This window comes from Podarcis erhardii, assembly GCF_964252035.2.
Source record: "Podarcis erhardii genome assembly, chromosome: 10".
NCBI lineage: Eukaryota > Metazoa > Chordata > Lepidosauria > Squamata > Lacertidae > Podarcis > Podarcis erhardii.
Window position 1 is genome coordinate 38,380,309 of NC_138500.1, and position 25,420 is coordinate 38,405,728.

General features: G+C 38.5%; 1 protein-coding gene across 10 annotated transcripts in view; it reads left to right on the forward strand.

The window, feature by feature from the left end:
* Positions 1 to 25,420, forward strand: part of ATP2B1 (ATPase plasma membrane Ca2+ transporting 1) — a 72,474-nt gene that overhangs the window by 40,600 nt on the left and 6,454 nt on the right. For 6 of the 10 annotated variants that reach the window (XM_081878222.1, XM_081878216.1, XM_081878218.1 and 3 more), the window contains 18 exons: positions 5,074 to 5,328; positions 5,415 to 5,540; positions 8,803 to 8,946; positions 11,505 to 11,543; positions 13,070 to 13,225; positions 13,403 to 13,617; positions 14,039 to 14,281; positions 15,780 to 16,021; positions 17,224 to 17,461; positions 18,460 to 18,639; positions 18,724 to 18,811; positions 19,061 to 19,167; positions 21,117 to 21,308; positions 21,510 to 21,723; positions 21,908 to 22,119; positions 23,080 to 23,187; positions 23,913 to 24,095; positions 24,410 to 24,496. In XM_081878222.1, the coding sequence (XP_081734348.1) occupies positions 5,074 to 5,328; positions 5,415 to 5,540; positions 8,803 to 8,946; positions 11,505 to 11,543; positions 13,070 to 13,225; positions 13,403 to 13,617; positions 14,039 to 14,281; positions 15,780 to 16,021; positions 17,224 to 17,461; positions 18,460 to 18,639; positions 18,724 to 18,811; positions 19,061 to 19,167; positions 21,117 to 21,308; positions 21,510 to 21,723; positions 21,908 to 22,119; positions 23,080 to 23,187; positions 23,913 to 24,095; positions 24,410 to 24,496 (3,029 nt within the window). Of the gene's footprint in view, positions 1 to 5,073; positions 5,329 to 5,414; positions 5,541 to 8,802; positions 8,947 to 11,504; positions 11,544 to 13,069; positions 13,226 to 13,402; positions 13,618 to 14,038; positions 14,282 to 15,779; positions 16,022 to 17,223; positions 17,462 to 18,459; positions 18,640 to 18,723; positions 18,812 to 19,060; positions 19,168 to 21,116; positions 21,309 to 21,509; positions 21,724 to 21,907; positions 22,120 to 23,079; positions 23,188 to 23,912; positions 24,096 to 24,409; positions 24,579 to 25,420 lie in introns of all 10 variants that reach the window. The other 4 variants (XM_081878225.1, XM_081878224.1, XM_081878223.1 and 1 more) reach the window with 4 other exon arrangements.

Sequence of the window (25,420 nt, forward strand, 5' to 3'; positions counted from 1 at the left end):
TTTAGACAATCAGATAATTGATTGATAAATCTGGATGTGCACAACCATCATGCACTCAAATGTAGCCCTTTTGCTTCCACTTCTTTCTTTGATCAAGTGGAAAAACAAACCAGGCAGCTGCAGTTAACCATGGCTTTCCATTATATGTGAACCAAGAATTATGGTGTTAGTGACCTCTGAAGAACCCAGGATTGGATCACATGAATGGGCTATATGAGATTCATGCATATCCTGACTTTCTAAGCCAGGATTTGATTAAACGTGGTAACAGAGTCTACCCATCTGATGGTTATCAAAGCATGTTTTATGAAGCAAATACTGTCTTCTATGAGTGGGTGTAGTTGGCCTACAAACCTAAGAAGGTATAAAGCATTCTTGGCTATGGTGACTAACTGAGATTCTAGGAATAGCATCTCTTGCATGCTATTCAAGGAAATTAAGTCCTCTCCAGAACTGCTGGTTCCTACATCTGTAGGAGCTATCACCAACAATAAAATCAGTCTAGCCTAGATTTCTTTATCATTTATTATTCCTTCAGTTCCTTTTATCATGCATTCAGTTGTTATCCATAGGTACCATTTAAAGAATTTAGTACCTAGTGGATCTACCTAAAAGGAGAAATAGGATGTAATTACCCCCCCCTTTTTTCATATTACAGTATCTCTCAGTTGTTTCATGTAAATTTTAAAAAGTATGACAGAAGATGGAACTTTGTAGAATATCATACAGCATACCTCACTCCGCAGCTGACTCCTGCCTGATAGGTATTGAAGTCACTGTAATAAAGTGTAACTTCTAAGCCATGACTTCGCAGGTTGTCTGTCACACTTAGACAGAACAACAACATACTAATTTATCAAAGCAGAAGTTGTCTTAAAATTAAGTAGCTCAGGCTTCATGTAGGTTGATTTAAATGGTTTCTCTCCTCCCTCACAATTATAGTTCAAGTACTGGATTCTTGCATTGTTTTCTACTATATTGCAGAATACGGGGGAAAGTATGGAATTTAACCAATAACATGTTTATTTGTTTTCTACCTAAATTTTTATTACAAAAATTGAAATTAATGGACCTAACAATCATGCTCATTAATTTAAATGGGTTTATTCTGAGTAAAACTTAGTGAATATTACCCTAAAGTTTTTCCCCATAAACCAGATTGTATTTTTCAGCTGCAGTCACACACCCCCCCCGCCCGCTGGATGGGATTGTTCCTTTAAATGGAATTAATGATGAAACAAATTTGGTGTGTGTTGTCTTTGATTTAAGGTTATGAGAATGGTGATTTGTTTCCTCCACCAACCGCTATGGCAAGTGATCTGACTAAATCATGCAATGTCAAGCATATCACTGTGCTCTTAATGCCTCTCAGGAACAGTGTTCTAAAGGGGAGGGGGAAGAGATGAGAGAAATCTGTTGTATTTAATTGATAAAACACTACCTAATTTCTAGCTCTTCCGAATTATGTAATTTGATTCTAAGGCTGCTTGTTTTTGAAAAATTCAACTTGTAAAACACAATGAGCCCTAGTTTAACAAAGGCTTCTCAGACAGCTGAAATGCAGCCTTTAGGGTTTAATTGGAAATTTGAACAATCTTTCAAATAATTTTATAATTTAAGAATAATTTTTAAACTTAATAATGCCATCAACAAAAGGGGAGTGAAATCTGGATGGGGTATTTCCACCCACTCATGCCACTGGACAAGAAGATGCAAATGAGCAGGAGTCATCTGATTGGGCCAGAGGACCTCTCCCCAGTTCACTTCCTGCTTAGCTGCACTGCAGGACATCTGTTCCCCACCCTGTCTTTTTACTAAGCCAGGGTGGGGTAGCAACTGGATTTTTACCCTTTCCTTTGCTTTTATTTTACTAACCCATAGTGTAAGTGAACCTCACTTAGGCCATTGCCAAAAGGAAACCAAGGGAAAAGCATAGGCATGGAAGAAATGGGCCAGATGATGTCCCCAGCAAATAATCACAAACAATAGTAAAGCTGAAATGTGTCACCACCTCATTTGCAAGAGCAGGGAAGGCTATCATCATAATTAAACCTAGTGAATGGATTTGTCAAAACCTGTCCTAGCCTGAGCAGGTGATCCACAAGTATACTGTGCTGAATGGTTTCAAAAGCTGTGAGATCCAGGACAGTCAAGTAAAAATTTCTTCTCAGGTTGACCCAAAACTCATTTATTTGAAACATTCCTGTACTGCCAAATAAAAAATTTCTTCAGGCAGTTCACACAAGTTAAAACCATGAAGTTGGTTTTAAAATAATAAACAGTTAAAACAGCAACATAATAAAACCAGCAACAGAAAACAAATAGTGCAACGCGTTTCAGTAATAAAACAAACAAAGAAAGCCTGGGAAAATGAAAGGTCATTACAAGGTGTTGAAAAAGACCACAATGTAGGTAAACTCCTGGGGGGTGGAAAGTTTCCATAATGGGTACCACTACTGCAAATGCTCTTTCCCTTGTGGCTTCCACTTCAGCTGATTTGGCAGGGACATATAGAAGTGGGCCTTCAGGTAATGATCCTTCAGGTAATTTGGCTCTAAGCCACTTGGGACTTTAAATGTTAATACAAGCACTTTGAATTGAGCTCAGAAGCAGACGAGAGCAAACCCCACAGGAAGTTATCAGAACATGGATGACTATAGCAAGACTATCTTTGTCCGGATAATATCATAACTGGTATATCATTCTGAGCTGATAAAAAGGTTCTCTGAACTACCAAGGATGCATGTGCATTAAGAGACAGTGCTGGATCCAGGAACACCCTCCAGACTGTGCTTCTGTTCCTTTGGGGAGAATGCAACTACCTTCAAAACAGATTGTGCACCACTCAGCTTGTTGGATAGACCACCCACTAATAATATGTCTGTCTTGTCTAGATTGAGTTTCAGTTTATTGCCTCTTACCCAGTTCATTACCATGCCCAAGCACTGATTTGTAATGTCCTTCCTAACCTAGTTTTGATAGAAAGGAGAGAAACAACAAGAAGTCATATGTATATTGGAAACATCCAAGGCTACACCTACAAATAACCTCAGCCAAAGAGTTCCAAACAGGCTCAAGACTGAATTTTAGAACTGAAACATGACTAGCAGTTCTCTTGTTCAGGCATTCCCATCATTACCCTATCCTTGGGCAGAAAGTAATCTGACCTGGATGATGTGTTTAAACTTTGAACCAGATATACATGCACTGGAAAAAGATAACATAATGAATGTACTGCCCATCAGTGTACCTTTTATGTCAAACTATTGCCATTCTTCTCACATCTAGAGTTCTGCATGAATCATTTAATAGATAGTTGGAGAGTTTAAAAACATACCCATTCTCTCTCATTTCTTTCTTCTTTGACATCAGTTGAGTCAGTTCTTTGGGCTAAATAGGACTATCCTTTGTCAAAACTTCAAAATAGACTTAATCCACAAAAACGAGTAATACTGACGTGACCTCCACTAGTGGTGTGTGTGTGTGTGTGTGTGTGTGTGTGTGTATCAGACTTATTCATGGTGAATATTTTGCTGCAAAACATGAAAACTTAACCACCTCTCTAATTTGTTGTATACTGACTGTTACATTCTTTTTATCCTTGGCTTTAATCTGTTAGAACCTAGAATATATTATTGGATAGAATGGATCAGACTCTTATCTTGAAATAAATGGAAGAGATTCAGGAGCAATGTTCTTGGTTGATCAAATTTGCTTACATATTGATCCATAAATTTTGTAGTACTCTGCCAAGAGTTGGTCCCCATCATGCTACCTTTTTATAAGCCCATAGCTGCTAAAAAGTGAATATGGGAATCTGTTACATGCAACAGAAAAGGTAGAAACTTTAAATCCTATGATCACAAGAAAAGAAATTTAAGTATTGATGTAAGCTCTGCTACCAGAACTTTTAGTTATGGACTAGACTAGTGGGCAAAGGTGAAAGGCAGGGAAGCTCTATGCAGTGTGAAAACCCCTCTGTTTTTCCCAGCCCACTTCTGCTTTAATTGTTGAAAGCTCCAAGCCCAGCATGAGAAGAAGGGGGAGGTTTAAGGATATTTCTCCAGAAACACCCACACACCCTGTGTGGGCATAGATACCTTAGCTGTGTACATACCAGAGACTTAATGCACATGTGTGTCACACGGATCTGATTGTTCCGTGTGTGCTTTTGCTCACATTCATCTACACATGAGCATTCATTTGAACTCTTTTAAGTATTTTATTGTCTACGCCAGTGGTTCCCAATTAACTATGTTCTGCAGACCCCCTGTTTTTGAATAGCCAAGCCATGGACACCCTACTTTTGAAAATGTTATGGTAGTTTTTGTTATGTAAATGGTGCTGTGGACCCCTTGGGGTCCGCAGACCACCAGTTAGGAGCCACGGGTATGCACTAGTGTGGTGTGCTTGATAGGATGTATTCTCACTGTGAGTTGTTGTCCCCTCCCCTCAATTAGTACTTCCTTACTTGTCTCAGAGTTCCAGAAACCTGAGGTCCATTGTGGGTATGTGCACAGGTAATTGTTTACCTGTGCGTTGAGTTATTTTATTTTTATTATTGAGATACAAGTTTTCCCATGTACTAAACTTGAACAAGCTGTGAGTTGAAAAGAATGTCTGTTGTACCACAGTGGAAACACCAAATTATATTGGGGGGAATGTGGACTGCCACTTGGATGACGACTGAATAATGTGGATGACATGAAAAGTATGCTCATGTGGAATGCATTGAATGCACTTTAAACTGCTGTGTATATATAACCCTTGTGGACTGATACATTTAATCTGAATAATCCTATAGCACTTGTAATATAGTGGTAGGATACCACTGTCATGGTAGCCTAATTGCAACCACATAATATGAACATTAACCATATTTTTTTAACTCAAGCTTTGTTGTAACCTTAGGAAAGCTGTCAAAGCTAGTGTGCATTTGATATGGGGCCTAAGTCAGTATTATTGGGTTTCTTGTGTAATAAAGTTTGGATGATAAATTTCAGTTTTCAGATTAATGCAGAACAATATTAAAATTTGAGTATGCGATGCTGATTGTTTGTTTACTTTTTCCAGTATGTGGAACAGTAGCAGCTGGTGAAGACGAGGATGAAAGTGAAACAGGGTGGATCGAAGGAGCTGCAATTCTCCTGTCTGTCGTTTGTGTGGTATTAGTCACAGCTTTCAATGACTGGAGTAAAGAAAAACAATTTAGGGGATTGCAAAGCCGCATTGAACAAGAGCAGAAGTTTACTGTCATCAGGGGTGGCCAAGTCATCCAGATACCTATAGCTGACATAGTTGTTGGTGATATTGCACAAGTAAAATATGGTAAATATACTTATTTATGATGCCATCTCTGGTAACTTCTTATTGAATGTATTTTAAAAGTACCATTTGGGCTCTTTCTTTTTTAGGTGACCTTTTACCAGCAGATGGTGTACTTATACAAGGAAATGACCTCAAAATTGATGAAAGCTCACTGACTGGAGAATCTGATCATGTTAAGAAAACATCTGATCGAGATCCTATGTTGCTCTCAGGTGAGTGATCAAATGATAGCAAAGAACTGGGCATGAGGTATTTTGGAAACTGGACAAAGTTTCCTACTTCAAGAACTAGGTTATGTGAAACACTGTCTTTCTAGGTGACATCATGCTAAGATCTAGTACTCTTATGTATTATGTATCATGCTTTTAACCTTCTCAGGGCCGGAAAGATGGGTCTTAACAACAGGTAGGATTTCAGACATACAAGCATCCTTTAATGTGATTACTTTAAGCTAGTGTGCATCGCTGAAATGTCTCAACTTTCCATATTTATTAAACACTGTTCATAGGGTAGTTTTATTAGACTCTAGTAATATGGATGCGGTGACCCCCTGAATTAAGTCAGCATGCCCTCATTTAGCTCCTCATCAATGAAATAAAAGATGAAATTATATTCAAAGCCTGAAGTGAGTTATATGGTTAAGACTGCAGAAGTACTGCAGAGTGTTTCAATTGACAGAATTCAGTTGTGCAAATAGGCAGCTATTGTTTTCCACTATACCCCAGAGACTATGCAGATTTAAACTTTATTGCCAGTCTCGAATTAACTGATTCACTATCTTATATAGTATAGCCATGAACAATAACAAACTGAGCGGTCTCCTGAGCATGTTGCTATTTCTCAGTGGCCCTGTTTGGCTATATATCTGTCAGCACTCACTACCTGAGTTTGCTGTTGGTGATACTTACAGCTGTTCAGTTCAGTGCACTTGAGGTAGATAGGCATTATCTTTGCAAGACAGTATATTTACAAATCATTTGAAAAATAATGGATTTTATTAGAATGCTACCCTTAACTAGCCTAATGGGGCTTGTCAGAGTGTGTATCATGGCCTAAGATTTAAATTATTCCAGTAGAAACTCAGATGTGCTCCAGATATACAGGACTGATTGCAATATTTAGATATATTAGCGGCTTATGGGAATGCTGAAATGTGGTCTTTTCTTTGGAATTTGTTTTTTTCTTTTGGAAACTTTCTTCCCTAATCAACTTGATATCATGCAACACATTATTATAATACATGAGTGTGTTAATAGTAAGAATGTTATGTTCTGTCTAATGCTACACTGCAGTTTTGTATAACTGTAATAAAATGTCTTATAAAAAGCAGATCTAGTGTAAAGGACTTTACTGGAGAGCCCAACTTAAATTCCTCCAGGGGCCACTTTTGTTTATTAACCCAGCACGACTGCATGGCAGCTGCATTAACTACTGAAAAGCATTTTTTTGCTACAGTTGTAACTGTGTTCAGTGCATTCTGCTAATCCCTTCTTGGCTTTGCTCCCATAGTACTGTTTCTTCTTTCTCTGACCTCTGTTAAACATCCCTCCTTCTCTGTGTGCCCCATAGCACATGCTGTGTCTTCACCACTACAAGTGTGCAGCCCATCTGTTTCCCCACTTGCAAGTGTCTGCATAGCATGCTACCAACTCATTTTTCTCCTTTCTGTACCTCTGCAGTTCACAACCCATCTGTTCATTCCTTTTCTTTCAGCATTTGCTCCATTTCTTCCATTTCATCTCACCCCTTATGTCTGATCTATTGTGATTGTGCAACAGTGCACAATACTTTCACTCCCCTCAGCATATGAATTGCTGGGAAATCTGGAACAGGTGGACAAGGCAGCCTGGCTTGCTGGCTAGATCACTAGAACAAAACTCTGAATCCAGGAAGGGAGGAATAATACAGGCATAATATGGCAGATTTACTCCCATCTTACTTCCAGCTTAGATAGGCCTTGGCTATTTCTACAAATGTGGAGAAAGGTGTTTATACAATGGATTTTATTTTATTTTGAGAGAGATATCCTTTCAGAAGGTACATCTCCAAGAATCTCAAACATTTCTTTCAGCTGCCCCATCTCACATTTAATACCCCCCCCCCAAAAAAAAAAAACCATAGGGAATGGGAAAGTAGTTAAAGGAGAAATTGGTAGACAGGTGCAGTGGAAGCGCTCATCTTTTCCTGCACCTTATCCAAAGCAGTTTTGGGCTACTTAAGGGTGCCCCACTATAGTGCTGGCAAGGAAGGATCAAGTGCATGTGCCTTTGGTTCTTGGCCACATTCTTAAAATATTGTGGTCAAAAACCAGAAATGGCTACACTAACTTTTCATTCCGAAATGTGTGTTTAGTGGTTCTCCTACAAGAAGAAAGTACAGTGCAGCACCTTTGGCCCTCCAGATGTAGCTGAAATAATAATAATAATAATAATAATAATAATAATAATAATAATAATAATAATAATAATTTCATTTCTATAGCGCTTTATATTTTTAAGAAAAAAACTCTTAAAGATATTTACAGCACAATAACATATTAAACAAAACAATCTAGAATAAAACATAAGCAACACAATTAACAGGAAACTAACATCATAGATTTGTAGAGTTGGAAGGGATCCTGAGGATGATCTTGTCCAACCCCCTGTGATGCAGGAATATTCAGCTGTCCCAAAGATGCATGAGTTTTTGTGTTGCACATCACATTGTTTGTAACTTTGTTGTTCAGTAGATTGTTCAACAGCATTCTGTTGGTGCAAAGCATTTCACCAGTGGAGTCACTTTAATTTAGTGTTACATTGGATGCATCCCAGTGCATGTATGTGTGCATGTGAACTTGGTAGGCATGCATCTTATATAAGTACACATGTGGATTGCACAAATCCTGCTCAACTGCCAGCTTATTTTTCTGCAGCCTGCCCCCCATGTGACTTTCCTTCAGCTAGATTTGCATAGGAGGAGCTTGGCTGGGGCAGAAATAGTTGCAGGGGGGCTTTCAGAATGTAAAGGGTAACTGTTCTGGGTTTACTTGTGCACTCCTTTACTCCTAAAATTGCACACACACCCATTCCCGAAAGATTGTTAGGCTAAAATGGGAGTAATCCTATGTATGCTGCCCTGAGAATGTAGTCAAAAGGTGGCTATGAAAGGGGGATATAAATGCAATAGTGCCAGTTTTTAGGCATTTACCAGTGATCTTGCACATCAGCTGTATATTGGCTAGCCAGTAGCTGGCTGTGGGTAGGCACAACATTTTCTAATGGCTATAGTCTGTCTTAATGGTTTTTATTGGCTTAGCGTTTCTTGGGTATTATAAAATCCTTTACTTCTTTATATTTTCTGAATATCCTTTATTGATCAAAGGTGTGTTTCTGCTATAGGAAATTAATGGAAGTATTGTAACAAGTTTCTCGCTAACTTGTAGCAGAAGTCTGTCTGGAACTTTTCATGAATATGAATGCTTTCAAATTTCAGGTACTCATGTAATGGAAGGTTCTGGACGAATGGTAGTTACTGCTGTAGGTGTAAACTCACAAACTGGAATTATCTTTACCTTGCTTGGTGCTGGAGGTGATGACGAAGAAGAAAAGAAAGAAAAAGAGAAAAAGGACAAGAAAAGTAAGCATGAAGTTTTGGATGGACTTTAGAGATACATTTTGTAGTTGGCTTCTCTTCTGTAAGTATGTCTGCAAGTGGTGTTGACCATGCAGAATGACAACGTAGGCAGGTACAAAATAACTACATAGAACTCCTGCTTCCACTTAGTCCATTGTCCAAGCGAGTAAATTTGAAAATTAAATAGTCAATTTTGTCTCTGAAGTCTTTCAAGTTAACATTCCCAACTTGCTTCAGCTGACACTTCATTACTCACTTAATACAATCACTCAAGTGCTCTTAACAGTATCACAAAAATAGGATGTGTTAAGTGAGGCCTGTCTGATATTAGTAAACTCCATAGATTATAGACTCTTTTATACTAAAGGAAAAAACATGAATGGTGTTTTTTGTTTTGTTTTTTTATTTGAAGAAAGGCCATATCATTTGTTGTGTCCCTTTTGAAGTTAACCCTCTCCTCTAGCCCCTGAGATTTTTTTATTCTTTATTTTGCAATACCTATACAGGTAGGTATAATACCACAGCTGCCATGGAGGACAGTATTCAGATATTGTTTAAAATCACACTGCTTCACCTGGAAACTGATATTCACCTCTTTGGTTTGTATTGCACCTCATAGATGACCTGGCTCTAGCTCAGAAAAAGAATTTTTTTTAGTGTGAACCTAATCAATACTGAAAAATCTCTCCACATTTGCTTGAATTAATGTCAAACTCACCTTTACTAATCTTGATATGTCAGGACTTGCATTAATAGCAATACTATAATGTGAGGAGGTTTAGGGCTGTATGCACTCCATGTTTGTACTGGGTAAACCAGTAAAAGGAGTAGCAAAAGCATTTCTTCTCATTTCATTTGAACTATAGCTATAAAAGAACCTCATTTGTTATAATCATCCCCCACTTCCCCTGTTCCTCATGAATACAGTAACAACTCCTTGAGGTTGGGGGTAGAGGAAGATTTCAACTTTTGAGCTTATAACTACAGTGGTACCTTGGTTCTCAAACTTAATCGGTTCTGGAAGTCTGTTCCAAAACCAAAGCATTCCAAAACCAAGGTGCACTTTCCCATAGAAAGTAATGCAAAATGGATTGATCCATTCCGACTTCTAAAAACAACCCCTAAAACAGAAATTTAACTATCTAACAAGACCACTGAGCCATAAAATGAAAGCAATAATAATGTTCTGTACTATAAAATAAATAAGACAGTATTGTAGATGATAAAAATTAAAATTATTATTATTTTCTTACCTGCACTGATGATAGTCATTGTTTGGATGGGGGACTTTTATCCATTTCTGCAGTCACACAATCAATCAATCAATCAATCAATCATAAAACGAAAAACAAGCCACAGTCACAAAAATGAAAAAGCCACACAAACAAAAACGCAAAAAATAGCAAAAACAAAAGCACCAAATATCACCTCAGAACACTGCAATCAGAAACGGAAGGCTTTAATTACAATTGAGGGGGACTTAAATTAGTTGTGCAAGGGTAAAACGGGATAAAAAACCATTATTACGATGGGGGGGGGCTTAAATTTGCCTCACAAGGGTAAAACAGGATGAAAAAATCCTTAATTACTATGCAGGGGACTCAAATGAGCTGCACAACAGTGAAAACAGAAGCTTAGGAGCACGTTCGGCTTCTGAGGCAAAGTTTGAAAACCCTAATACCTACTTCTGGGTTTGTAGCGTTTGGGGTCTGAGTTGTTCGGGAACTAAGCTGTTCGAAAACCGAGGTACCACTGTACATATGTATTGTAAGCTTACATATGAAACTAATCACCTTCCAGCTCCTGTCACAATGTTCAGAGGCATAAAATTCCCCCAAAGCATGGCACCTCTGAACAGTTGAACACTGTTACATTTAAAGAATTGCAGGCTTATTCTAAGTGAAATTAGACCTGAACATTCCAACTGTCTTCTGAAACACATTGGGATCTGCACCTTAGTATCAAGCAAGACATTATTCTAAATGTGTCATTAGCAATTATGTCAAATTTTTAATATTTAATACTAGGCACAGGGAGAGCTGAACTTCATGGGAAACATTGCAGGATAGTTAACCCTTTCTTTCACAGCCACAGTTGAAATGAAAATTGCCCCCTGCCACCAGTAGTGTCAATGGGAGTTTTTTTCCCTAAGGTAAATGGGGTGTGAGGAAGGATCTTTATTGATTTAATGACTGGGGAGGGAAGGGTTAAGCCACAGTTCCCTGCATGCTGTGATCCTGGTGGCTATCAGCCCCTTTCCCAACCCTGGCTTTTAAAAGAACCTGATTTAGTTGCTAATACATTTAGTATGGTTTTAGATTGGTATGCATCCCTGAAGTCCAGAAAACTACTCAATTACTGTGAACGAGCCTGGTCCAGCACAGCAATAAACGCTTACGCAGACTTCGCAATAATACGAGAAATTATAAAAAGTCTCCTCTTCATGCTGTTGGTGCAGCAATGCCCTTTAAGACTAGATAATTCAGCAGAAGATCTCATTATCCAAATCTAAAAGTGCTTTGATCCTAGATTTCTAAAAACAACTATTTTTTTATTGGCAGGTAAAAAACAAGATGGGGCTATTGAAAATCGTAACAAAGGTAATTAACAGTACTTACAACATTAACTTGATTTTTTGAGCAAGCCGGATTAACCATAACTTTTAGGCAAAAGTTGTGCATCACATTTTAAAACTATACATAGCTTAATCTTGCATCTAATATATGTAACTTGCCCTCACAATCTTCTGCTAGGATATATGGAACTGATGGGATTCAGCAAATGCCCCCTGCCAGTGGAAGCGCTGTGTAAGGACTTCCACTTGCACAATGGAACCTTCTCCCCTTTCTGCTGTCTGTACCCAAAAAAATTGGCTGGGGAATGGTGGCTCAGGAGAATCCTTAGAACAGCATGTGAGGGGAAGGGAGGAACAATTGTTCCTTATGGCAAGCTGCTTGTTAAAGCACAACATTGAATTCCTCCCATATTCTTAAATATGTTTAAGAGATTGAAAAGGGACCACCGGCTCATGTGCTCCTTCCCCCAACACAGAGCTTAAACTGCAGTTAAGGATTCGATCAGTGCCAATAGTAACCAAAGTTAAAGCTAAGCTGGACTTTTGCTTAATACAGAGTTCTAGCTGGCGTTCCAAGTGGCTCACTCTCAGATGCGGCAGAGTGAGGATGTAATTCTGTGGCCTCCTCTTAATCTGACCATGGTTTAATAGCAAGTCCAAGCCAGTTGATAGTCTGAAAAGTCAGTATTCTATTGCCGTGTTCTGTGAGGGTATAGTACTGTTCTTATAAATGCAGGATTGTGTCTGAAAATGGCAGCCCACTGTCACTTTCCCTTAGTGTACTTTCCCTGTCTCTGCTTGTGATGTCCAGTCAGTGAACATTTCAGCAACAGACCCATGTTTAATATCACAAGGCATTGTGCTGTAATAAATCTATTTCTCAAAGCAATTTCTTTCATTCTCTGTGGCCTGAGATGCAAATAACTGTATCCAGGGGGCTACAGACCCTTGTTTGCCATGGACCCCTCACTCATGCACCCCAACCCTGTGGAGTACTCAGGGAAGAAGGGCAATGAGTAGTGCCCTTCGTCATTGTGTTGGGCATGTGCAGAATGCTGCTTGTCTTTGTCTCAGCAGGAATAAAGAGAACTCCACTAAACACCCCTTGAGTTCTCTGAACTGGAGAAAAACTTGGGGGAAAGGATGCATGTATGCCTTCCCCCTGCATTTGACATGTGCCTAAAGCTAAGCAAACACCATTCCTTTTCCTAGAGTTTTCTGTAGTATGCAGAATTTGGGTAATAGGATTTTTGTTGGAGGCGTGCAAAACAGGCAAACATGGAGTAGGGAGTCACTGGTTGTGGATTTGTGGAAGTCAGTGGTAGTCACTAGGGTATTAAGTAAGTAAACATGATACATCCTGTTTAAATTTTGGAAATTTGGTCACATAAGCCAGTCTTGCTATCTATTCTTCACCCCTTTAATTTCAGAATATTAAATACATGCTGCTCTAGATATAGAATAAATGTCAATGACTAAATATTTAATTTGAGGTTTACTCTATAGTGTTAGGAGTGGTGGTTTATCTATTATTTTCCCCCTTAAACTTAGCAAAAGCTCAGGATGGTGCAGCGATGGAAATGCAGCCCCTAAAAAGTGAAGATGGTGGTGATGGAGATGACAAAAAAAGAAACAATATGCCCAAGAAAGAAAAATCGGTTCTTCAAGGAAAGCTCACTAAGCTAGCAGTTCAGATTGGCAAAGCAGGTATGGCTTATTTAGTGTTCATCCTTAATGCCAGATTCTTAATGAACAAGCATTCAACTGTAGATCTTTTCTCAAACTTAACTTTGTATTAAAAATTTGAAATGAGTTTTTGAGACCTGTTTTTAGAGTTTTGTCGATAATATGAATGATTAACTGGTTCTCATCTCTTCCTAAAAGGATTGCTGATGTCTGCAGTCACAGTCATCATTCTTGTATTATATTTTGTAATTGATACCTTCTGGGTCCAGAAACGTCCTTGGCTTGCTGAATGTACACCAATATATATTCAGTACTTTGTAAAGTTCTTTATCATTGGTGTTACTGTCCTGGTTGTGGCAGTTCCAGAGGGTCTTCCGCTTGCAGTTACTATCTCACTGGCTTACTCTGTAAAGGTATGTGTGAGAAACCTATGCTTCTGTATGGTAGTACATTATATAGCATAGATATATATTCATAGATGTTTTTCCTAAGAAACTGGATCAATGAATTGTTTTGGAATGGTTTATCTGCTTGTTCTGTTGGTTTGTTCTGCATCAACCTATCTTTACAAACACTGTCGTCATAAAGTAATCACTCAGCATTAAATGTAACTCTTCCAAACACAAGGAATATGCTTGTTAAAATAACCCTTACAGTCGATGCATCTGTCAATTGATTTTATCTTTACCCTCTGGGTACTAATTATAAAGCTTAAATATGGGATATCCATTGAATATTTATTATTGAGGAATCTCAACCTCAGCATGCACAATGACAAGTGAATTCTAAAAATGTGTTTAATGCTGTTAGACTGACTTAATCTCTTTTTTATAGAAAATGATGAAAGATAATAACTTGGTCAGACATCTGGATGCTTGTGAAACAATGGGAAATGCAACAGCCATTTGCTCAGATAAAACAGGAACATTGACAATGAACAGAATGACGGTAGTCCAAGCTTACATCAGTGAAAAACATTATAAAAAAATTCCTGAGGCACAAGCTATTCCTGAGAAAACCTTGTCATACCTTGTAACAGGAATCTCTGTAAACTCTGCTTATACTTCCAAAATCTTGGTAAGTGTGTATTGGAAACTATTGATTCAGTGGTAGAGTTAAAGCATCTCCCATTGAAACAATAGGTCTCATAACGTTTGAGGGATTGTTCTCATTTAAATTCTTCAGAGTTCTATAATAAACATGTTTACTAAAGTCATATATGTCATATATGTACATTACTGAAAGATTACTAAGCTGATGGGAAAGCTTTGATCCTTCTGAATAACTATTGGGAATATACCATATTTTTCCGTGTATAAGACTAGGGTTTTTTACCAAAAAATTAGGTTTAAAATTGGGGCTCGTCTTATATACGGGTAGTGCTGAGGGGTGTTTTCTTAATTTGGAGTCCCCCAAAATAGGAGGCGTCTTATACATGGGGAAGTCTTATACATGGAAAAATACGGTAATTAAAATGAATGTTAATATGATATTTGAGCTTCCTTGGCTAAATAATTTTTTGGCATTTGGTTTTTGAAATGCCAAATGGCTCTACATTGCTCTTCTCAGCTCTAATGCATTTCCTGGGATAGAGCAATAACAATAAAAGCATAATAATAATATTTAAAAGTTTGTCTATTTTCTGGATAAAATAGCATCAATTAATTCTGAAACTGATAATTTTATGCCTCGGTTTACTTAATTCATGGCTTAATTAGTTCAAATTTCTCAAGTACTAATGTATATGATCTACTGAAACTGTTCTGGAGTCACAAAGTTTCACTTGTCATTTTAGCTTTCTTGTCCTTTCAGTATTTTATCTGTTGCTCTGATTGGGAAGAGCAGTGAAATATGCAAGAATTGCCTTAGCAGACTCACCAAGCCAAACACCAACCATTCTCTGTGTGGCCTGACAGTGCTCAACACCCCCTGTTTTTGCAGTCTCAGGTAGGCAGCAAAAACAAGTTTATTGAGCAGCTTACAGAGCATGGTTAGTGAATTGAGTTTGGCTTTATGTGTTGTATTATGCAGGCCCACATACCTGCAAACTAGCAGTTGTACTGATTTAAGGACATGTTTACAAATGACACTATCCTTTATTTTTGTTTGGCCTTGGTAAAAGGGCCATTCCATGCTGAACACCAAACTACAAATGTGTCTCTGTGTCTTGCCTGGTATTGAAATGTGCACCTGACCTTTCTCATTGCACCATTATCCTGCCAGTCTGTAAGAACTGACCCTCAGTTACTCATTGAGTCTAATTTAACAGCTTTCTAAGAACTAATATGACTCCTGAAATTGTCTCTGACTTTTAGTGCTTGTGCTCTGACTTGAGAAGACAAATTAGTAATATAAATTTTTCTATTGGTTGCACTTTATGAACATTAAACTGTGCCTAAGCAGTGACATATTCTTTAAAGAGGTGTGTAAGCTAAAATTTGCATCCAGTTTCAGCATATAACTTGCAAACCTTCAGCGTATGATTTCTGAGATGCCGAATTCTAAGCTGCTGCCTATTCCTTATTTCTTTGAACCAGAAGCAAATTCCTACTCAAGGGTTTATTCTGTCTTTCAGCCTCCTGAAAAGGAAGGTGGCTTGCCCCGTCATGTTGGTAATAAAACTGAATGTGCCTTGCTGGGACTGCTGCTGGATTTGAAACGAGACTACCAGGATGTTAGAAACGAAATACCAGAAGAGGCACTTTACAAAGTCTACACCTTCAACTCTGTTAGAAAGTCCATGAGTACTGTGTTAAAGAACTCTGATGGCAGTTTCCGGATATTCAGCAAGGGTGCCTCGGAGATAGTACTTAAAAAGCAAGTTAACTTTTTGTGGTCTCTTATCATGTAATGGTCTGACGAAATTCCTGAAATGGTACCTTCTGTTCCTTGGCTTTTAAGCACTGTATTTCTTCATTGTCCAAGTCAGGAGTTCTTAGAACTAGCTAATTTAGAAACCTTTCCTATAAGATGTTGGTATAGAGCTTACAACACAGCTGAATGCTTCAGTGACCCAAACTTAAGCTAGTTACTTTCCAAGTCTTCGGTGAATACAAAGTTGTATTTTACTTTCATTAGTCATGTGATGCAATTACTACTTTTTGCTAGAGATTAGATATATAATCTTGTCGCTTAATCATAAAAACAATGAAGTATTTCCTGCTCGTCTTCCCTTTAAGATGATAGTTTTCATTATCTGCCTATTGAATGAAATGTATTCTTTTCTTACTTTTTAATTGCAAAGTTTGGTGGTCAGTGAGGGCAAACTTGTTCACATGGACTGGGTGAAAAGGGAGCTAGAAACAGTCATTTTGCTTTTGCAGTTCAGGCTATTGTGTACTTTATCTTACAGGTCACACTGAACTGATTGCGGAAGATAAGGGGGGGTCTGTAGGAAAACATGACAATTCAGCTCCTGAACAGTTCCCTCTTTTGTGAAGACTTGTAGAGTTGGCTTGTAGCCTTGACATTCTTGTGAATATATGAATATGCATTTTATGATCTGCTAAGCACTTATATATAAAATATGACAATGCCAGGACTACAGCACCTCTTACTGGAACGGATCTTGCTACTCTTCTGAGCCTTGTCCTAATGTTTTTAACATCTGAGTGAAAACCTTTCCCATTTTGGGTGCATTTGACTTACCTTTGACTTACCTTTGTTACTGCTGGGCTGTGAGATGCTGGCAAAGGGGAGCAGGATAAACTCCTGGGAGATACTCCTAGAACATGGTAGGAATGCCGTTCTGTGAATCCCTCCCCCTCCCCCACTTTTGTGCCTTCACTTTACCTTCCCTATCGCCACCACCAAGCATTGGCATAAAGATGTTCTCATACTGGGAGGTGGGATGACAAGGCAACCAAGTTCCTCATGAAATCTGTGCTGGGATGCATGCGTATCTAGCTGCTGCAAGATTTAGGAATATTTAATGTTAGCCCCAGAAAGTACCTGCGATGCAGATGACCTTTTTTATTGAGTGTTCTGAATCTTGAAAATTGTTTCTATTTTGTTTTCAGGTGCTTCAAGATACTGAGCGCGAATGGTGAACCCAAAGTGTTCAGGCCAAGGGACCGTGATGATATTGTAAAAACGGTGATTGAGCCTATGGCCTCAGAGGGACTCAGAACCATATGTCTGGCATTCAGAGACTTCCCAGCTGGAGAACCTGAGCCAGAATGGGACAATGAAAATGACATTGTCACTGGGCTTACATGTATTGCTATTGTAGGCATTGAAGACCCTGTGAGGCCTGAGGTAGGCGGAAACTCTTCATTAAAGTGTGTTTTAGAATATTATTTGCTAAAGTAATAACTTAATGTTCTGCCAGTGTTTGGAAACAATGTCATACTTTAATTTGAAAACAGGTGTAAGCATAAAATAATTCATGAGACCTAACATAACCAAATAAAGATAAATTCACATCTTCATTTTGATTGGCTTGAGTTCGGTCTTCAAGTCCCTTTTGTGAGTGTAAAGTAACTGCTGCAGATGGTGTCATTTTTAGGGAAACACATCACATCCTGAATTTGTGTGAGGTGAGGTAGATCCCTCTTCCTCTTTAAGAACATGTCTTTATCCATGCTCCAATGCAATAGGTGGTGGTGGTGGAAATCAGCTACTTTAAAAAAACAACCCTAATTAAATACCCCAAATGAGAGAAATATTCAGTATAAACGGCATGTGCATTTAATCTAAAAGTTACTAGACATTTGCAGAATTTTTTCCTGCCCTGCTGATCAAGCTTAAGCCGTAGTTCTCTTAGATAGCAAGTGAACCCTCATAAGTAGTCTGCTGTGGTACAGGGTTTGATAACAAAACTTGTGTCAAATGTCTGAGAATTAGGCTTTGTCTCAAAATGGCAAGAAACATTTTATACGTTAGTTAAACAGGAGAATTCAGTCCCAGTCTCTCAGCCTTAAAACCTTTCAAAGATGGGTCACCCAAATGTTTTTAGTAGTAAGTGCATTTAATAAGTTAACTGTAAGCTATAGGAGCTTACGTGTTACAGGTGCCCACTTGTTGCCATTAACACCAAAATATACATGATTATATTTGGAATATATGCCTAATAACATGATGATACAAAATTATCTATGGAACTGTGTTAATCCATATTATTTCAACTGAAGGGCAATTTGAGCTTAAGTAAGCAGGAGATTGGAGGGCAGAGAGTTGTGGATAAATAATGCTTCAAGCATGTCCATGTAGCAAAGCTTCTTCATAAACTATTCTTTTTTCAAAATAAATATTAGGTACCAGATGCAATAAAAAAATGCCAGCGTGCTGGTATAACTGTGCGTATGGTTACTGGTGATAATATCAACACTGCCCGTGCTATTGCTTTAAAATGTGGCATTTTGCATCCTGGTGAAGATTTCTTATGCCTAGAAGGCAAAGAATTCAACCGACGAATACGTAATGAAAAAGGAGAGGTAAGTTTGGTTAATATTATTCTCTTGAATTTTGGATTTTGAAAGTTTGCTTAGTTATAAAGCTAATCTAAATTATCTTTGCAGATAGAACAAGAGAGAATAGACAAAATTTGGCCCAAGCTTCGTGTGCTTGCAAGGTCGTCCCCCACTGACAAACACACACTGGTAAAAGGTAAATAAGCATTCTCAAATACAAGGGTTGACTATAACTGATTGCTTTCTGATTGGGTGTTAACCAAAGTATTTTAGAAAAGATTTGTCCAACCATTTATTCAAGGACATCTATTCACTGACTGGATAAAGGTCTTTAGGATCAAGAGGCCATATCTCTTGTTAATACGGTTAATATTAGGTCAAGGCCGAACATCAGCTCATGATTTGTATTTTGATGGTAGTTCATATATCTGTACTTCCATTTTAGGTATAATAGACAGCACAGTTTCAGAACAGAGGCAAGTTGTAGCGGTGACTGGTGATGGTACCAACGATGGTCCAGCATTGAAAAAAGCAGATGTTGGCTTTGCCATGGTAAGTTTAAACTGCTGTCTACTGATTTTGATAAGTGCTCCTTGCTGAGCTGTACTGCCAGTTTTCATTGTGATGAACATTTGGATTTATACCAAAGGTTGAGTACATCTAACTTACACTCAGCAGTGGCAAGACCAAAACTGATTGCAGCTCCCTCGGCTTTCTGTTAACCCTATTCTGAAATAACCTTGAAGAGGGAAACTGCATAAACTTACAATGTCCATATACAGGATTACACTTGTATGGAAAGTGAAACAGGACTGCAGTTGGGTTCCCATCTGTTCACTGTGTCAATTGGGATAGAAGCACAACTTGATTTTTCAGTATATTATGTTGCAGCTTTCTTGGTGAAGGATGGGATGTGGAGTAACTTGTGTCTGAATTTAAAATCAAAAGTAGGAACCTGAAGCTATTAATGTGGAGATGGCACAATAAACCTATGTTTTGATAATAACAGCTAAAATCGCTGGGATTCTTAGTTTGTGTAAAGGCATATAAAGCCATCATTGAGCATTTGGGGGGGGCTGTTCTGAACGGATAGTGGGGGAAGAAGAAGTGGAAAACGGAATGTGAAGAAAACCTCAGAGAGAAATTTTGCTGTCGCTGCTTGAGATCAGATTGTATGAAACTCACTTTTGGCCATTTTAATCTGAAGCGTGCTGGGTCATGAGAAGTTAATGTGGTTCATGCTAGGCTGATACTACATTTGAGCATTTATTGCTGAGATCAGGTTTCTTCTGTTCCTTTTCCTTGTCATAGTGGAATTGTGCCACTGCAACTAAGATGAGTGTAGACTAGCTTATCTCTTTAGAATTCGGTGTCACTTACATGACGCTGAACCATGAATGCTTCTATGTGTGTGGTTTTTTTTTCTTTTGAGTCCGGTTCATTGATCATTCCAAGAAGTAGAAATGAATTGGTCTTGTTGCTCTTGTGGGAGGTGAAGCTTTAGATTCCCTCCATACCACTCACATATGTAGTAGCATTTTAAGGTCACACTTCCTTTTTCAGTTGAATAAAAGGGGGGGTAGCTATGTTGCTGTTATGTAACATGCTTTATACTACCAACAGTTTTTAACACTAGCAGCTTTTCAGATTTTGTGGATCATAATCATTTGACACAAGTAGCTGACTACTTTCCTTGTTGGAATGATACGTAAGGGACCATGCCTAGATTCCAAAACCTATTGCTTTCCTCAGCTAGAACTTGTGGAATTTGCTTAATGTGAATGGAACATTCAGGAGCTGTGCTACTGTGCCACCTAGTGGCTTTGGAGGTTAACAAAAGAGGCTTTAGAGCAAGGCTATTTTCATCTAAGCAAAAAATGTGCAAAATGTTGATAAAGGGCAAATGAAGCCAAAATGTGCCATTTCAGATACTTACATTGTGGGTTTATTGTCCTGGAATAGCTTTAACTAGCTTATGATCCATGCTTATGTGCCATCAGTAATCATCCCTAATGGGAGCAGATGAAATTCACTTTCAAGATTTGTTGAGTCTATGCATTGCAGTTCTGTAGTGAGTATGTTAAACTAAGACTCATTGAAATCAGACATTCTTCCGCATGTGCAAAGGATTGGATTGCATGTTTTAGTAAGTCAGTTAATATTAGTGCCAACAACTCTCTATCTCCAGATAGAAACCCAAACTAATAATTGTTGCAATTGATTTTTATATACAAATGCTGACAGTGTCTAGCCTAAACAATTGGATATGACACAATAGTTATTCTTCTTACCATTTGATATTATTTAAAGCTATCAAGCTAGTGCATCATAATAGTAGCTTTTGTACTGAAATATATGTTAAAAGAAAAGGATGAGACCACTGGAAGATGGTAATTTTTGGACCAGTGTTTTCAGGACTTGTGTATGCAGTTTTTAACTGCAATGTGTATAGCTGGAATGCTGTTAATCATGTTTTGACTTTTTGGGGATTTCTCTTTCAGGGTATCGCTGGAACTGATGTAGCTAAAGAAGCTTCCGATATTATTCTCACAGATGACAACTTCACAAGCATTGTTAAAGCAGTTATGTGGGGCCGAAATGTGTATGACAGTATCTCCAAATTCCTTCAGTTCCAGCTTACTGTCAATGTGGTTGCAGTAATTGTTGCTTTCACAGGAGCATGTATTACACAAGTAGGTATTATGTGTTCATTTTCAACTAGTGAAAATGCACACTTTGTATAAACTGATATTAGCTTTTTAGAGTGAATTTACTAGATGTATTTTTAAAAGCACAGTACCAAACCTCAATGGAGAAAATATTTAACTGCTGCATGGCTTGTTGGTTTCTAGGATATTTGTGTTTATGTATTAGGAAATGTATCGTTTTTATAGGATTCTCCACTTAAAGCTGTTCAGATGTTATGGGTAAATCTCATAATGGACACACTGGCTTCGCTTGCCTTGGCAACGGAACCACCCACAGAAGCTCTCTTGCTGAGGAAGCCTTACGGTAGAAATAAACCTCTCATCTCGCGAACAATGATGAAGAATATTCTGGGCCATGCTTGCTATCAGCTTGTGGTTGTCTTTACACTCCTGTTTGCTGGTAAGAATTCTAGATTCCTAAGCTTTAACTTTTTAGAAGCTAAGTGCTTGCTTTGTGACTGCTTCTCAAATAGCTATTTCAGTCTTCAAATGAACTCTTCAGTATTTGATGTTTACATGGTAATGCCTTACATGAAAATCTAAATCAGCACGAGATACTGAGAGTGTTAATCTCCCCTTCACAGGTGAAAAAATATTTGACATTGATAGTGGACGGAATGCACCTCTTCACGCACCTCCTTCAGAGCACTATACTATTGTGTTTAATACATTTGTTATGATGCAGCTTTTTAATGAAATAAATGCCCGAAAAATCCACGGTGAAAGGAATGTATTTGAAGGAATTTTCAATAATGCTATATTCTGTACCATAGTTCTGGGCACATTTATTGTACAGGTGGGTTGGTTACTGAACTTACTTGATAAAGAATTTTTTACTTTTTGTTGCCAAAGTTTTTTTCTCTCTCTCTGTATATATGTATATGTTAGGATACAGCATCCTTAGCAGGTCTACCATAGTATGTAATTCGGCTGACATCTTTAGAAATGCTTTAAATTTCTAGATAAAATACAGATGACAGTTAAGGTCCTTATCTCTGCCCATTGTTCTGATGAATTCATAGATCCAACACGATCAGTTAAAACAATTTTGTTTGGAAATCTGATCTTTTCATATGTGACTTAAATCCAGCTTCTAATTTCACAATTAGATGGGCATTATATTTGCATGTTAGATAAGATTGAACTTTTGGCTCTGATCCTGTCCGCTGTCAACTAAAGCTAAGTGTATCCATCTAAGAATGTGACAGAATTAGTAATTAGTGTTTTGGATACCTGCACTGGAGTGTTAAATATGTTTGTATGGTTCCAAAAAAATGAATGACTCTTCCCAGAACTGCCCTGGTAACTGCCCCTTAAAATGCAAATAATTCACATTCATAGTTTGTATTGATTTTTTTACTTCATTGCATTTTTCCTCCACCCATCTTCCCAAACGAAGCCTGGGGCAATGTACATACAATCCAACATAATAAAATAAAATATTAAAGTACCAATATAAAACTATAATTAAACAATAACATTCCAGGAAGCAGAGATAAAAATATCACCCCATCACAGTTTCCCGGGTGCTTCACAAATCGTGACCTAGCTGTCTACTGAAAGATGCCAGTGGCGGTGACAAACAGTAGACCAGATGCATTGGCAGAAGCAAGCTTCTGGAGGGCTCTAAAAATCCAACAGAAAAATAGCTCAGAGTTTTATTTTCGGAATAGACGGGTCAAATATTTGGTGCAGCATAGCCAGCACTGACTTTTAAAAATAAAGTTGTGATAATATTTGTGATTTTTCTTAACAGATCGTCATTGTTCAGTTTGGAGGAAAACCTTTCAGTTGTTCAGAGCTTACAGTAGAACAATGGCTCTGGTCAATTTTTCTAGGAATGGGCACACTTCTCTGGGGCCAGGTAAGAAGCAACAGCTTTTTGTGCAGTTCACTTGCTGGAATCATCAGTGCTTCTGTTTGGAAAAATGTGTGTGTGTACAACCTACACTCCTCCTATAGCAAGTGTGGTTTTCCCACCTGTAAGCAACTTGCTCCATTTCTCCCACTTTGAAGTTTTGTAGGGAACTTAGGGAAAGGAAGAATTTGCTAGCAGTGTCACTCACCTGATGGTAAGACTTCTCTCCGTGGAATGGGGAGCAAGTTTTTGGCAATTCTGTCTTCCTCCCTGCAGCCCCCCTGACTCCCTAAACCTGCTGCAAAGGGCTGGGGTAACCCTCTGGAGCATATTTAGGAAGGACACAATGGGGTGCAAGTGGGGGAATTCACTAAAAATTGCTTCTGTCTCCATTCACCTGATGCAAGCCATGCTGTCAACTGAGTGGCACAGTTAAATGCAGCCAGCAATCTCTTTTCCTGCTGCTGTGAGTTGTCGGTTACTAAGCTGCCTTGGCTGCATCTATTGCTGCTGTGCTTTCTACCTACTGTTTGCCATGGTCTCCTTTATCTCCCTGCACCCCAGTTAGTCACTGTCTGTTCTGCTTTGTTAGAAAAGAAGGTTTCAAGTAAATGATGTGGTTGGTGGGTGGGAAATTTCAGTTGTTTATCTGGAATTCCCAGAATTCCTCAGCACAGCTTGTGTTATAATTAGCTTTGACAAGCCTGTTAACTTCTTTCTCATGATTGTAGTTGATATCAACAATTCCAACCAGCCACTTGAAATTCCTTAAAGAAGCTGGTCATGGAACCCAGAAGGAAGAGATTCCAGAAGAAGAGTTGGCAGAAGATGTAGAGGAGATTGATCATGCTGAAAGAGAACTGCGACGTGGCCAGATATTGTGGTTTAGGGGCCTAAACAGGATACAAACTCAGGTATGGTCTTGGAACAGGTAGGAGATGGTTAGAGATGAGGGGGTTATAAATCTTCCCATTGTTCTTGGCATTGGTTGGGGGGTAGCTATAAACGGTGTGACTGAACTCTTTGCTATGTGGTCAAATGGTTGGCTCTTTAATCCCTCAAATTCCTTCTTTACTTCATCTCTAAATGCGCCTCTTGCTTCTTTACCTGCTCTATAAAAGTGCCTTTTTTCTTTACTTTTTTATATGTTTTATAGATGGGATGCTCCTTTCTCTTGTTCTCTCTCTCTCTTGCTGAGCAAGCTGTCACAATCTCTGATTCCTTGCAGATGGATGTAGTGAATGCTTTCCAGAGTGGAACTTCTATTCAGGGGGCTCTAAGGCGGCAACCTTCCATCGCCAGCCAGCATCATGATGTAACAAATATTTCTACCCCTACACATGTAGTGTTTTCCTCTACTACTTCTACTACTACTACTGCTTCTACTACTGTGGGGTGTGAGTGCGTGTTCCTAAGTGCATGAAATTAACATTTCCTAATTCACACACCTAACGTTTCATTCTCTTCTTCAGTCCTTAAATTCATCGTTAAGACTTTTCATACTTTTTCTCACAAAATGGAGTCCTCGCAACCCTTTTTTTTTCGTAGAGGGCTACAACACAGGTGGAACAGTTGCAACTATTGATTTACAATGAAAGCTGTGAGCCTGCACATATTGTGCCTTGATTCTTGCAGAGGGGAGTTTAAAAAATATTCGGGAAACCGTTATAAATATTTGAGTATATGCCTTCAAGAATGACTGTTTGCAGGAAGATATACAATACAGTTCATTTAAATGTTTAAAGCTGGCAAATGTAAGTAACTGGCTTTCATATCCTTGCTAAAGGGAAGTACAAAACTTCAATTACAACTTTAGTATAGCTAGCTTAGTTATATTGAAAGTAACAACTTTGATTTGCAAATCCAACTTTAAAAATTCATGTTGGGCATAACTCATGCATAAAATATTGAGGGTTCATCATTTTGTAAGAGTAAATTAAGTAATTTAATACAGTGGTGCCCCGCAAGACGAATGCCTCGCAAGACGAAAAACTCGCTAGACGAAATAGTTTTCCGTCTTTTGAGGTGCTTCGCAAGACGAATTTCCCTATGGGCTTGCTTCGCAAGACGAAATGTCTTGCGAGTTCTTGTGAGTTTTTCCCCTCCCCCCCCTTTTTCTAAGCCGCTAATAGCCGCTAAGCTGCTAATAGCCGCTAAACCGCTAATAGCGCTAAGCCGCTAATAGCCGTGCTTCGCAAGACGAAAAAACCGCAAGACGAAGATACTCGCGGAACGGATT